Below are 14,197 nucleotides of genomic sequence, written 5' to 3' on the forward strand. Positions count from 1 at the left end.
CTTGGCTGATTTCTTTTGATTTTGCCATGATGTCAAGCAAGAGGCACTGAGTTTGAAGGTAGGCCTTGAAATACATCCACAGGTACACTTCCTATTGACTCAAATGATGTCAGTTAGCCTATCAGAAGCTTTTAAAGCCATGACATCATTTTCTGGAATTTTCCAAGCTGTTTAAAACACAGTGAACTTAGTGTATGTAAACTTCTGACCCACTGGAATTGTGATACAGTGAATTAATTATAAGTGAAATAATCTCTCTGTAAACAATTGTTGGAAAAATTCCTTCTGTCATGCACAAAGGAGATGTCCAAACCGACTTGCCATAGCTATAGTTTGTTAACAAGAAATATGTGGAGTCGTTGAAAAACAAGTTTTAATGACTCCAACCTAAGTGTATGTAAAATTCAGACTTCAACTGTATATATCTTCACATTTTATAAACGTGTGAACTTTCCAATTAGTGGCGCAGCAGTCTATGGCATCTCAGTGCAAGAGGTGTCACTACAGTCCCTGGTTCGATTCCAGGCTGTATCACATCCAGCCGTGATTGGGAGTACCATAGGGCGGTGCACAATTGGCCCAGCGTTGTACGGGTTTAGCCGGGGTAGGCCATCATTGTAAATAAGAATTTGTTCTTAACTGACTTGCCTAATTAAGTAAAGGTTAAATAAAAAATAACAAATGTATCCAGGCATGTCTGTGGGCTGAGCTTGTAAAACAATTTCACTCACTCCAGTAGCGCTGTGCATTTAATAGAATGGAATGGGACTTATTTTTAGGACTTTTTATGGTGCATGAACATGCCCATCTCAATTGTGAATGTCAGCATTTAAGCCAGCTGAATTCCTGTCATGTTCCTTTACTCATGCATGCCTGATTAGAAATGGAGTGCCACTGCTTTACCGAGATAAGTTGTTTATGCTCAGATGGTCATACATTCATTCACATATACATCTATCCTCTGTATTGGCCTCCAGAGTGGCACAGCGGTCTAATGCACTGCATCTCAGTGCTAGAGGCGTCACTTCAGACATCCTGGTTCAAATCCAGGCTGTATCACAACCGGCTGTGATTGGGAGTCCCATAGGCGGCGCACAATTGGCTCAGCGTCGTCCTGGTTTTGCCGGTGTAGGCCGGCATTGTAAATAATATTTTTTTTCTTAACTGACTTGCCTAGTTAAATAAAAAACATGTTTTAGATGTGCAATTATCTAAAAATGACACTTGTGCAAATTATTATAAAAAGCACTGGGCTCTAGGTATCTTTTCGTGGTGATTGTGAGGCAGGTGTGAGTTTGTGGCTAGAACTGAGGCCTCAACGCTCAGTCTTGAATCACTTGACTCCTCTAAAAGGAAATGTATTTTCATGAAGCTCACCTAGTAACCTATGCCATAGAGATGAACAATGATTTATCTTTATGGCCTATGCTGCCTTATCATATTTTATCTTTGGGAAAAGCAGCAGTATATAAGGTACATCCCAAATGGCACCCTATGACCAGGGCCCATAGGGAATAGAGACGCAACCCTACTCTGTCTAGTGTCTTCCTACCCCCTTCAGGGAGCAGCTGGTCAGAGAGAGAACACCTTACTGTGATTACAGATAGCCCTCTATACTAAGAAAGCATAACAGAAAACCCTGAATCACCTCCTCTCTGTGGTCCCACATGGCTTACAGCAGGAATGCCACACAATTCAATAAAGAAGGGGCCACATTCACGCGCCAATCAGTTAATTGCAATAATTTCTTCCTTTTGAGTCAGGCTCCACTCTATCACTCCAGCTACCAATTACTGTTGTTAATATGCAATGTTCTTGAATAGCTTGCTTTTGTCTTCTGGGATACAAAGGCCTGCATTTCAGCTATTGTAGTTAAGCCCCTGTAATATAGGGAGAACAATACAGCTATTATATCCTATTCCCAATTTTGTGGTGAGTTTTCTTTTTTTCTTTAGTGACAGACTGCGTGCGTGTAGCTGTGTACAGTAGGTCAGTTTCAGTACCACACCTTTCTCTGTGTCTGTTTGTATTCTAAACCCTCCTCTCTTTCCTCCCTCTCTCCCCACCTGTTGGCCAGGTTTTCTGGATAAAGGAGATGTCAGGCCATTGTCATTGGAGGAGCTGGTTTTATTTACTGGTTGCCACAGCGACCTGGCTATTGCTTACAAATAGGTATAGGTTGGTCTCTGTCTGCGTAGGGCTTGAGGTTAAGATTGTTGGCGCACACACAGCATCCTTTATTGCCCTATGTAGTAGAGGCTCTGGGTGTGGACCCACCTGGCAGCAAACACTATGGGAATTAAGGGTGGCGAAATGTATTACGCTTTTACCGGTTGCAGCCTAAAATGTAGGTTTATGTCCCACGTGATAATTGTGTTATGTTATTCGGCGTGGTGAGATAAAGGACGTTGTTTTATAGACGTCTTTAAACAAGTGGTAAATGCCTCCAAACAGTTTCCCCCCTCAGAAAGAAAACACTGCGTGAGCACTGTGGTAATTTGGCAGAATATTCCCCACCATATTTAAGATTTCCAAACAGCTGCTACTTCCCTGTTTTTAATCACAGCCGTAAGCAAATTCAGTAGGCTTATAGTCTACTTCTGGAGAGGTCAAAACTGAACTAACTTTTTTTTTTCACGAGAAACCATATTTGCCTTTAAGCTTTTTCCTGGGAAAATAGAAGTGAATTCTCTAGTTTGAGCCGCAAAGGAGAAGTTCAAGATCCTATATGCCGACTGCGTTACAAATAGGTCTGTGTGTGTGAATGTCTGTGACTGTGTCAGGGTTTCAGTTAGGAAAATGAGGACATTTTTTCGGAAATTTGGGAAATCTGCCGGACCCATATGCATTGGGTGCGTGACCTGATTAGGGTGTCCACCCACGGTGCTCAGAATGATAGAAATCCCATTTAGGTTATATGGTAATTCATATTAATAGAACTTGCAAGTCAAGGATGCAACAATGTGCGGTCCTTCTTACCGAATTCGGATGTGCAGTTTTACTTTTCCTCAGTCAACAAGATGAGTAACGAACAGTAAAATCACTAGCCTATGCCAATTTACTATCCCCCATAGTAGAAAAGTTTACCTATTCTGTAAGTCAGCTTGTCAAGAAAGAAATAGACTCTGGGACAGTTGTGGGAAGATGGATCCCAAATTCATACAACCAGTAGGCCTATGCTACATAAACAACATGTTAAAAAGGTATGAGTCTGATGCAACAGATCAGAACGTTTTGCTTAAAATGTTGATGATAAACAATTTCTTCACATTATAGTGCAGCAATGCACACAAAGCAGTAGGCAGTTGTTCCATAATGCAATTAGCAGGAATTCGTTGTCAAAAAAGGGCACTGCACGTGTGCGCAGTTTCATGTGACAGATAAAAATATCCATTAGAAATGTTGAGAGAGGAGATCTAATAGGCTACTTTGAAGCAAGGTAAGACATGCCTCATAATATGTATTAAAAGAGTTCAGGTTTCAAACAATGAAGTATTTATTTTTCTAAATGCATAGCCTACTGCCTCCAGGTCATTGCAAAGGGTCGTATGAGGTGAAGCCTGCCTTCCTTTGTTTGAGATGCTGCTGCAGCTCTCGCGCTGTCTGACAGATTTTCTGCTTAAAGACTATCTGTATGCTGTACGCGTGTGATTAAATAAGATGCATTACAAAAATACTTTGGTCTACACACATGGCAATTTAATTCCACTAAATTATGCAAATGAACCTTTAGAACGATAAGCATGACCAGGCAAATGTATTTCCATCAATGAAAAGGCTAAAAAGCATTATTTTCCACAAATTTATTTTTTTCTTCTCCTGGACAATTGGCAATCGTCTTTTCTCATTTTTATAGCCCAAAAGCCAGCTATTACCAGATAACGGAAACCCTGGTCTGTATGTATGTGTGTGTGTTGAGGAGGATCTATCCTGTATTGGCAGTGATTAGCAACCAAAGCATGCCCCTGAAACCCCACCCTGGACAGGTGGCAGAACCTCACCCTGGTTCTCAGACATTCCAGACAGGCCTCTGGAGGGTTGGGTTTCTCCCTGGCCATGTGGACTGGGCCTGCAGCTGGACATCTCTGCCTGGTTGAGGACTGACCAGAGTATTCATAGATGCCACAAGTGCCAGTTGCCTTAGTTCCAGTCACACATTATCTCTCTCCCTCGCTGTCCTCTCTTTCTGTCTTTCACACATGTATTGTAGACACACACCCAGTCAGAGGACCTCTGTTTCTCTCACTGTTGCCGCTATTTGTGTACTTTGCTTTGACCCCCTCCGGGTCACAAACGGGCAACGTTCTTTAACTTCCAGCTGGCAAGACTTCGCTGCTAATTGTTTTCAGACCCGTATGCCTCACAAACAAGCATATGGCAGTATGGGGGCTAAACTCGAGGACACCCACACAGTGACGACCTCATTACTCAATAACAAAAAGCATTCCCTCTGAGCTGGTCTGATGATTTGTCTCCATTTCTTTTCTCCTGACGCTCACTTAGGCCAGGCAGCAATCACACACAGACACACACACACACAGAGACTTCTCTCTAGTCTAGAGAAGTTGACTCTTGCTGCTTTTTGACTGTAACTTCAGTGTTCCACTAGTGTATACACCCTTATGTTATACTAGGGAAATTGTTTCCATAGCTAGGACTGACAGTGAGGAATTGTGAAGAGCAGAATCAACAAACTCAATCAACGCAGTTGCTTTGTGAGAAGGTGTTAAAGTTCAGAGTTAGCCATTGTTATGCAAATGCAAGGTGAAAAGTACCAGTGGCCTGTCTTTGGCCCCAAGTGAGAGCCTGTCCACTGGAGCCATGGCCCAAGTGAGACACTGGTACCGGCCCACGTAGATGGAAGCAGTCAAATCTGAGCTTTTTCGGTTAATCCTGGATGGAAATGTGCCATAAAAGTGGCTCTGATCGTTAATGCTTTTCATTGAACTTACTGTAACTGTCAAAGTGTCAGTGACAGATATAGGACCTTAAGCCCTCCGTCGGTCTGTTTCCAGGAGGGATGTTAAGTGAGGGGGAACGTGTTTCCTGTTCTCTCATTGAATTAACTGCTTTGTTGCACCCACACAACTCTGAGCACAGTACAAGTCCCCATCACCTTATAAACCCCCAAATGCGTTACATTTTTTGGGGTCTGATATCCCAGGCACAGATTAAGCCTAGTCCTGGACAAAAGCATGCTGTGGAGATTCTTCATTGAAAGTGCTTTTTAGTCCAGGACTCGGTTTAGGGCCCATCCTGTGTCTGGGAAACCGGCCATTTTGATTGACACACTCAAGTTTAGTTCATTCTTTTGTCTCAAAATAACTTGAAGTCCCTGTATTTCGGAAATGATGAGTGATAAATTGTACCGCATGTCTGAAAGAAAAAAATATCTTATTCTCTCTCGTCTGTAATCTGTGTATGGGAAAGTTGGCCAGATTCAAAAGGAGCTGTGCTGTTCACTCCTCCCCAGTCAATTAGTCAACTGGCACAGAGTGTCTAATTTGAGCTCTCAGCTCACATACCCATATGTTGAACATAAACAATGAATACATGCAGCCAACCATCCTATTCAAAGCAGCCTACGCCATCTCTGGATTACGTTCCCCCCTCGCCCACGTCTTCTATATTCCGTGTGTGTGTGGAGCAGTCTCCAACACAGTGCTGCGGCACATTACCATCTCTAGTCAGACACTCTAAAAACATGTCTGTTTACTCTGTCATTACATCCGTGTTTGGTGAGCCGGCGTTGTAAAAAACTATTTGCTATCAGCCCTCGTCATTGCACTCTGTCCTATTGTTCAGCACTACTTATTGCTATTGGAGTACATTACAGGGTTGTGGCCAGTTAACATGGAGGGGGGAGGGGCAGCATTGGTCTCCCAAATGGTACCCTAATCCCTACATAATGCACTACACTATATAAGGAATAGGGTGCCATTTGGGACGCTGACAGTGACCGATCGCGAGGTAGTACATGAACCTCTGGGAATAGGGCCTCCTTTGGACTCAACCTTGTTAGTCAAAGGAGATTGATTACGCCTGAAGGGTCACCTATAGACCTATAGCCCTTCCCACTTATGCTTGGTGACATGGGGGCATGACCTATGCTCTCTTATTCCACAACTACCCTGCACCAACCAGACAGCTAGCCTATCATCAGGCAGATGCACCCGGTGGGTTGATGAACCTTGAATACAACACTTTAATATTTCATCCCAAAAAGCCCCCTTTGGCTTGCAATGACCTCATCAACTATAATTGCCTGCCTGCTGTGTCTGCTGCCTCCTAAAACATTGGCTGCCTCCTAAAACATAGGTTGCATCCCAAATACCACCCTATTCCCTATATAGTGCATTATGGACCCTGGTCAAAAGTAGTGCACTATATAGGGAACAGTGCGCCCTTTGTGACGGAACCATCTCATCAGTAGGGAAAAGGTCACATCCTGCAGAAGACATCCTGTAGGAGCAGTGAGGTAGTTAATGGACACAAGGCAGTGCACCTCCATCACATATTGATGGGTTGACAGACAGCTGTGAATGAATGAAGCAATAAAGCCCGAGGAGGTGTGGTATATGGCCAAGATACCATGTCTAAGGGCTGTTCTTATGCATGACGCAACGCGGATATACCACAAACCCCCGAGGTGCCTTATTGTTATTATAAACTAGTTACCAACGTAATTCGAACAGTACAAATATCCCACGGCTTTCAGCCAATCACCATTCACATACTTTTGCAATAATTATATTGCTAGGTTAGGTAGGCTATCAAGCTTGGTTTCAGGTATGATGATAATACATTATTTCTTGGGCAAGGGGATTAAACTCCACACACGGCAATGTTTTTTTTATTTACATTTACATTTAAGTCATTTAGCAGACGCTCTTATCCAGAGCGACTTACAAGTTGGTGCATTCACCTTATGATGTCCAGTGGAACAACCACTTTACAATAGTGCATCTAACTCTAAGGGGGGGGGGTTAGAAGGATTACTTTATCCTATCCTAGGTATTCCTTAAAGAATACCTATCCTAGGTATTCCTTTATTGTATGACAAGGTATGGATTCACCTTTTCCAGTTTTGCATGTCAGTGGATAATGTAGGCTTAGTTATATTTAATACCCCCCCCCATATAATCAATATTAAATTAATCTATATAGGATGTAATTGAAGGCCTGCAATAACATGCAGTAGCCTGACAGCGTGAAATCCATTCTTTGTTGCAGAGGACAACTCTGCCCTCTACAGACAAGCTGTGATGACTTCACCTTATTTTCTCTGGACTCAACAGAGTTGGTGCTAATTCCATTTCCTACCTAATGCTGGTTCCTCTCAGTCAGTGGGATCAACAATACAGCTGTGTCTCGTGATGATCTATTTTCTGTTAGGCAGCAGACTTTGATCAGTCAAAATGAGGCATAGCCCAAAAAGCAGTTCACTTCAGTATGGCATCCTATCATTGCATACAAAAGGTGGTGTATAAAGTAAAGTTGAAAGGGTGAAGAGAATGTTCATTATAACCCGTTCCTCTAAAGTTTAGTATCTTCCTGATTTACAGTGAGATCGTCTGTGCTGCTTACTCCCTCCTGAGGTGTCTTTCTTCTCCCCTCTGTGCAGATGTGAAGGGACCACCCACACACCACTTTTCCTGCGGCCAGTCGCCCTACTCCGAGACCAGTATGTGGGAGAGGAAGTACTGCATCCTGACTGATAGCCAGCTCATCCTGCTCAATAAAGAGGAAGTGGTGAGTAAAGTTCCTCGTAATACTACCCCCCTTATACCACCATGTACACACACCATTTCAGAGGAACAAAGCAAGGATTTGGATAGTGAGGGGGCTGAGTCTGACATCTTATCTCTAAAAATCTATCCCGTCTTCTGTGTGTGCAGGAAACATTTACATTTAAAGAGAAGACCTTAATATTGTATATATGTCCCAGGCTGATCATGGTTCTAGGCTACTAGGGAAACTATTACTTATTCGGTATACGTACTATAGAAATGAAAATAATAGATTTGCTGATGATGCCCTACTTAAAATGCTTCCGTTTTTTTCCCTCTGTGTGATTTTTCAGATGCCAGGTGAGGTGGTTGATAATCCTACAGAGTCGTCAAAGAGCAGGAGCCTGCGTCGGACAGTCAGTGTTCCATCAGAGGGACAGTTCCCAGAGTTCCAGGCAGAGGGCGCCTCCATTCTAGGTAAGACTGCCACAGACTGAATAGGAGAGGAGGAAGCATATACATATACATTTGGAAAGTGTTCAGACCCCTTCCCTTTTTCCATATTTTGTTACGTTACAGCCTTATTCTAAAATGGATTGAATAAAAAAAAAATCCTCATCAATCGACATAATGAGAAAGCGAAAACAGGTTTTTAGAATATTTTTCAAATGTATAAAAAATGAATAACAGATACCTTATTTATGTAAGTATTCATACCCGTTGCTATGAGACTCAAAATTGAGCTCAGGCATCCTGTTTCCGTTGATCATCCTTGAGATGTTTCTACAACTTGATTAGAGTCGACCTGTGGTAAATTCAATTGATTGGAAATTATTTGGAAAGGCACACACCTGTCTATATAAGGTCCCACAGTTGACAGAGCATGTCAGAGCAAAAACCAAGCTATGAGGTCAAATAAATGGTCCCTAAAGCTCCGAGACAGGATTGTGTCGAGGCATAGATCTTGTGAATGGTACGAAAAATAATCTGCAGCATTGTATGTCTCCAAGAACACAGTTGCTTCTATCATTCTTAAATGGAAGGAGTTTGGAACCACCAAGACTCTTCCTAGAGCAGCCCGCTTAGAGTTTGCCATTTGGCACCTAAAGGACTCTGACCATGAGAAACAAGATTCTCTGGTCTGATGAAACTAAGATTGAACTCTTTGGCCCGAATGCCAAGCGTCACGTCTGGAGGAAACCTGGCACCATACCTCCAGTGAAGCATGGTGTTGGCAGCATCATGCTATGGGGATGTTTTTGCAGGACATCTGCAGGGACTGGGAGACAATAGTCAGGATCGAGGGAAAGATGAACGGAGCAAAGTACAAAGAAATCCTTATGAAAACCTGCTCCAGGGTGCTCAGGACCACCGACTGGGGCGAAGGTTCATCTTCCAACAGGACAACGACCCTAAGCACACAACCAAGACAAAGCAGGAAGGGTCTCTGAATGTCCTTGAGTGGCCCAGCCAGAGCCCGGACTTGAACCTGATCGAACATCTCTGGAGAGACCTGAAAATAGCTGTGCCGCGTCGCTCACCCTCCAATCTGACAGAGCTTGAGAGGATCTGTATAGTCCCTATGCCTAAGAATACTAAGGTAGCCTGCCTAAATGACTACCGATCCTTAGCACTCACGTCTGTAGCCATGAAGTGCTTTGGAAGGCTGGTCATGGCTCACATCAACACCATCATCCCAGAAACCATAGAGCCACTCCCAATTTGCATACCCCAACAGATCCACAGATGATGCAATCTCTATTGCACTCCACAGTGCCCTTTCCCACCTGGACAAAAGAAACACCTGCGTGAGAATGTTTTTCTGGCTGTGTGGTGCCACAACCTCTCCCTCAACGTGATCAACACAATAGAGATATTTGTGGACTACAGGAAAAGGAAGACCCAGCACGCCCCCATTCTCATCGACGGGGCTGTAGTGGAGCAGGTTGAGAGCTTCAAGTTCCTTGGTGTCCACATCACCAACAAACCTACATGGCCCGAACACACCAAGACAGTCGTGAAGAGGGCACGACAAAGTCTTATTCCCCCTCAGGAGACTGAAAAGATCTGGCATGGGTCCTCAGTTCCTCAAAGTTCTACAGCTGCACCATTGAGCGCATACTGACTGGTTGCATCAGTGCCTGGTATGGCAACTGCTCGTCCTCCGACCGCAAGGCACTACAGAGGGTAGTGCGTACGGCCCAGTACATCACTGGGGCCAAGCTTCCTGCCATCCAGGACCTCTATACCAGGCGGTGTCAGAGGAATGCCCTAAAAATTGTCGAAGACTCCAGCCACCCTATTCATAGACTATTCTCTCTTATACTGCACGGCAAGCGGTACCGGAGCGCCAAGTCTGTGTCCAAAAGGCTTCTTAGCAGCGTCTACCCCCAAGCCATGAGACTCCCGAACAGCTAATCAAATGCCTACCCAGACTATTTGCGTTGTCCCCCCCCTCCCTCATTTACGCTGCTGCTACTCTCTGGTTATTATCTATGCAGAGTCACTTTAACTCTACCTACATGTACATATTACCTCAATTACCTCGACTAACCGGTGCCCCCCGCACGTTGACTCTGTACTGGTACCCCATGTATATAGCCTCGCTATTGTTATTTTACTGCTACTCTTTAATTATTTTTCATATTTAAAAGGCCACTCTAAAATGTGCAGTTTTGTCATACAACACAATGCCACAGATGTTTTGAGGGAATGTGCAATTGGCATGCTGACTGCAGGAATGTCCACCGCTGTCTCCAGAGAATTGAATGTTCATTTCTCTACCAAAAGCCGCCTCCCACTTTGTTTTAGTGATTTTGGCAGAATGTCCAACCAGTTACCTCGTGTAACCACGGCAGCCCAGGACCTCCACATCCGTCTTCTTCGCCTGTGGGATCATCTGAGTCCAGCCACCCAGACAGCTGATGAAACTGAGGAGTATTTCTGTCTGAAAAATGAATTCTGATTGGCTGGGCCTGACTCCCCAGTGGCTGGGCCTGGCTCCCAAATGGGTTGGCCTATGCCCTCCTAGGCCCACCCATGGCTGCTCCCCTGCCCAATCCTGTTAAATCCATAGATTAGGGCCTAATAAATGTATTTCAATTGACCGATTTCCTTATTTGAACTGTAACTCAATAAAATCATTGTTGCGTTTACATTTTTTTTCAGTATAATTACCAATCTGTTACACCGATGCACTGACTAGAGTGGGAGAGGAAGACATTGGATGCATCCCACAATTCACCCTATTTAGTGCACTACTTGGACCAGAGCACATCTTTTGACCAGAGCCCTGGTTGAAGTAGTGCACTAAATAGGGAATAGATTGCCATTTGGGATACAGATTTTTGTTAGCTTTAATGAGAGGATATGCCGCACACAGTAAATTCATTATAGACAGAGGCCTTCCGCCATAGTTGATTATATAAAAGAATGAATTAATAAATAAATGTTATTTGTATGCAGTTCTGTGTGAGGACTTATAGTTTTTAAAATGCGTACAGACACATCTGAACATTACTAACTGCTGCAACAATAATTAAACTAGTCTGCAATTTTTTTATCTTCTCTCCATTGGCTCAGGACCGTAGAGAAACCTTGAAATTATTTATCTGGATGATGGTTGATCACTATCCATGTATCCCTCGTTCGTAATACACCCTGCGACAAAGAAGCAGTCTGCAAGTATGAAGAACAATGGCACAAACGCATCTGTTGAGTGGATAAAAAACTGCCAGCAGTGCCCGTTACATAACTACAGCAGAGCTTTTTAGAAAATACGACAGAGCTGCAGCAGCAAGATTAGTATCAACTGAAGTAACTTAATTCTCTATGATGAGTATGTGGACTGCTTCTGACCTCTTCCCTGCCTGGTCAGTGAGAAACAGCTGTAAGCTCCCAAAAGGAACAAAATTACAAGTTGTAATAATAACAAAATGACCGCTATGTTCAGTGTCTGTTTTCATGAGGGTTTCATTTAATTTATGCCAGTTAGTGTTTGCGTTCTACTACTGCCGTCCATAGGCCGGGAAATGCTCTGTAGAGTCGGTGTCTTTGGGAATGTATCAGGGACAATGTACCCTGTGTCCAGTCTATTGCTCCATCTCACAGGGTCTGAGTAGCATGGCTGACCCTGCGGTCTTGATGTGGGCTTTTCTCAGCCAGGGCATTCACTGGGGGAATCTGCGGGGGTGCGGCCGCTGGCTGGAGGGATGCTGGGCTGGGGGTCAGTGGGAACAGGGAAGGGGTCTTTTGGGCTGGTTGTTTTGTGACTGCAGCTGATGGGTAGAGGAATGAGGATGAACATGGGCGTACATCCCAAATGGCACACTGTCCCCTATATGGTTAAAAGTTGTTCACTATATAGGGAATGGGGTGCCATTTGAGATGCAGCCACTGTAACTCAGGGAGTCATCCACCCGTGATGACCATCTTAATGTTTTCTGTCCAGCCCTCAACCAGGGGAGAGGGCCTTATTTATATGTTAATCTATACTCTTGTTTGACAAAGTGTCTGCAATACTGGGTTTTAGACCAATACTGGTATTCTATTCAACTATCATTTTGATTGACATGTAGAGCAAACAGAAAAATATTAAACTTTCTGAGATGAATGCAGTCTTCTTCCTTTAATATTGCCTTTTTGTTTTCTAAATATGGTGTTGAGAGATGCACATTTTAATAGAGCTCCGGGGACATAACCTATTTTGTTAAGATTTATTCTACTAGGGAAATAATAACTTTGCCACCATGTTGTTATATTCCTCCACCATTGGCATTTTTTTGATGACCAGTTTTTGTGACACATGACACTGACTGGCATTTTTAGAGGGAAATTAGTGACATTTTTGGTTACAAGTCATAAATCTCAGTGCATTGGGCGCGTTCGTACCCTCCAAGGTTTGTATACAACAGTATTTGAATTCAACTATTTCACAGACTTTTCCTGTACTCCACCTGTAACCTTGTAGTAAGAGGGTTAATACAATACAGGTCGCTTGGTCAGCTGAAACCTGAGGTTGCTGCATCGATGACTGATATGTGAAGGTTATGATATGCGTGTGAAAGTTAACAGACGAGGACAGCTTTTCACTCTTGAATGGAGGAATTTTGACTTGACGTTTCTGCAGGGCAACACACGTATTGACATCAATTTGTACAATCAACCGTAAATAATTGCCTTATCATTTGCCACACACCCCCCTTTTACTGAGGCGACTGAGGGGCAGAGGCTTCGCTCTGACGGGTATGTACGACGATTCGTCTTGAGGACGCATGTGGAAGGGCTGCTATTATATTGTTCATTTCAAAAGACTAGAGAAGAGAGAGGGTGTGTAGGTTTGACCGGCTTTGGCGCAGGCTTTTCTGCATTCCTGCATGTCTTGAAAGAAGTCAAAATAACAGCCAGGACGAGATAGAAAGCGAGCACCAGGATCTTGTGAAATTGCTTGGTATATTTTCAGCGAAATGTGATTTCTGGATTGTAAACTATGGAATACATATGGGGTAAGTTCAAGTCGTTTTAATTAATATTTTTTACTTGCCAAACAATAGAATACAAAGAGCAATTGTGTGATAGCTCTTGGGCTGCTACTCAGGAGGACCATCTGTACTGTAGAGTTTGTACAAAAATAACTTTTCCAAGCGCAACCTGTTACTCTTTGCCACTCGAAACAACACCTATGAATTTGTTTGGATGTTCCATCAATTTGTCTAGTCTTTGGTCAGAAACATTTAGGCTATGCCTATGTTATATCCTTGTTGTAAGATACAATGTAACATAATTTGGCGATATGTAAAAACGCTGTTACTTTAGCATGTTGACAAGCATGTGAAATTGGGGCCACGCAACCGCTCAAATTATTTAATATCTATTCTCCAAGGTTATTGTTATCTGCCATCCATAACTTGAACATAATAAACAATGGTTATTGTCATCTAGTTGGGAACATATGTGAATACATTTTTCCGGTTCCTTGCACTTCGCTGCCCTTATCTAACTGATACATTGTGGCAGTTATAGTTAGCCAAAATGTTGAACACTGTCTGGGTTTGACCACAGCTGTCCTTAGGTTGTTGCTTTTCCATAGGTATGTGTGGAGAATGGAGATTGCCTCCGAATACTGTAGAAATATCAATGATAATCTCATTACTTCACTTAGTTTGTCAATCAAAAGGTTGTTTATGATCGTTATGAAATATATTTGCCAAATAGAACTTATTACAGCCTATAGCATCTGTCAACTCTGTCACAACTCTTTTACTTACATTCTCTCCTTGAGGAAAACACTTCTCTGTAATTACATTTCGGTTGATTACTCTGCTCACACCCAATGTTTACTGTCTTTTGTTGCCAGAGTTGGACATTTTTTATTTGCACATTTATGATGGACTGCGTGCACATTTTTTGAAGAAAATGTCATTACAGAGAAGTGTCAGTACCTGCCACAAAGCATTCATGTGAAAATA

At 43.1% G+C, this 14,197-nt stretch overlaps 1 protein-coding gene across 6 annotated transcripts in view; it reads left to right on the forward strand.

Moving 5' to 3' along the window:
* Window positions 1–14,197, forward strand: part of rasal2 (RAS protein activator like 2) — a 105,603-nt gene that overhangs the window by 36,075 nt on the left and 55,331 nt on the right. For 5 of the 6 annotated variants that reach the window (XM_071361971.1, XM_071361972.1, XM_071361970.1 and 2 more), the window contains exons 2-3: window positions 7,625–7,752; window positions 8,084–8,207. In XM_071361971.1, coding sequence (XP_071218072.1) covers window positions 7,625–7,752; window positions 8,084–8,207 — 252 coding nt within the window. Of the gene's footprint in view, window positions 1–7,624; window positions 7,753–8,083; window positions 8,208–13,042; window positions 13,235–14,197 lie in introns of those variants that run through there. The other variant, XM_071361974.1, reaches the window with a different exon arrangement.

The sequence above is a fragment of the Salvelinus alpinus genome, chromosome 23 (assembly GCF_045679555.1).
Source record: "Salvelinus alpinus chromosome 23, SLU_Salpinus.1, whole genome shotgun sequence".
Lineage (NCBI taxonomy): Eukaryota > Metazoa > Chordata > Actinopteri > Salmoniformes > Salmonidae > Salvelinus > Salvelinus alpinus.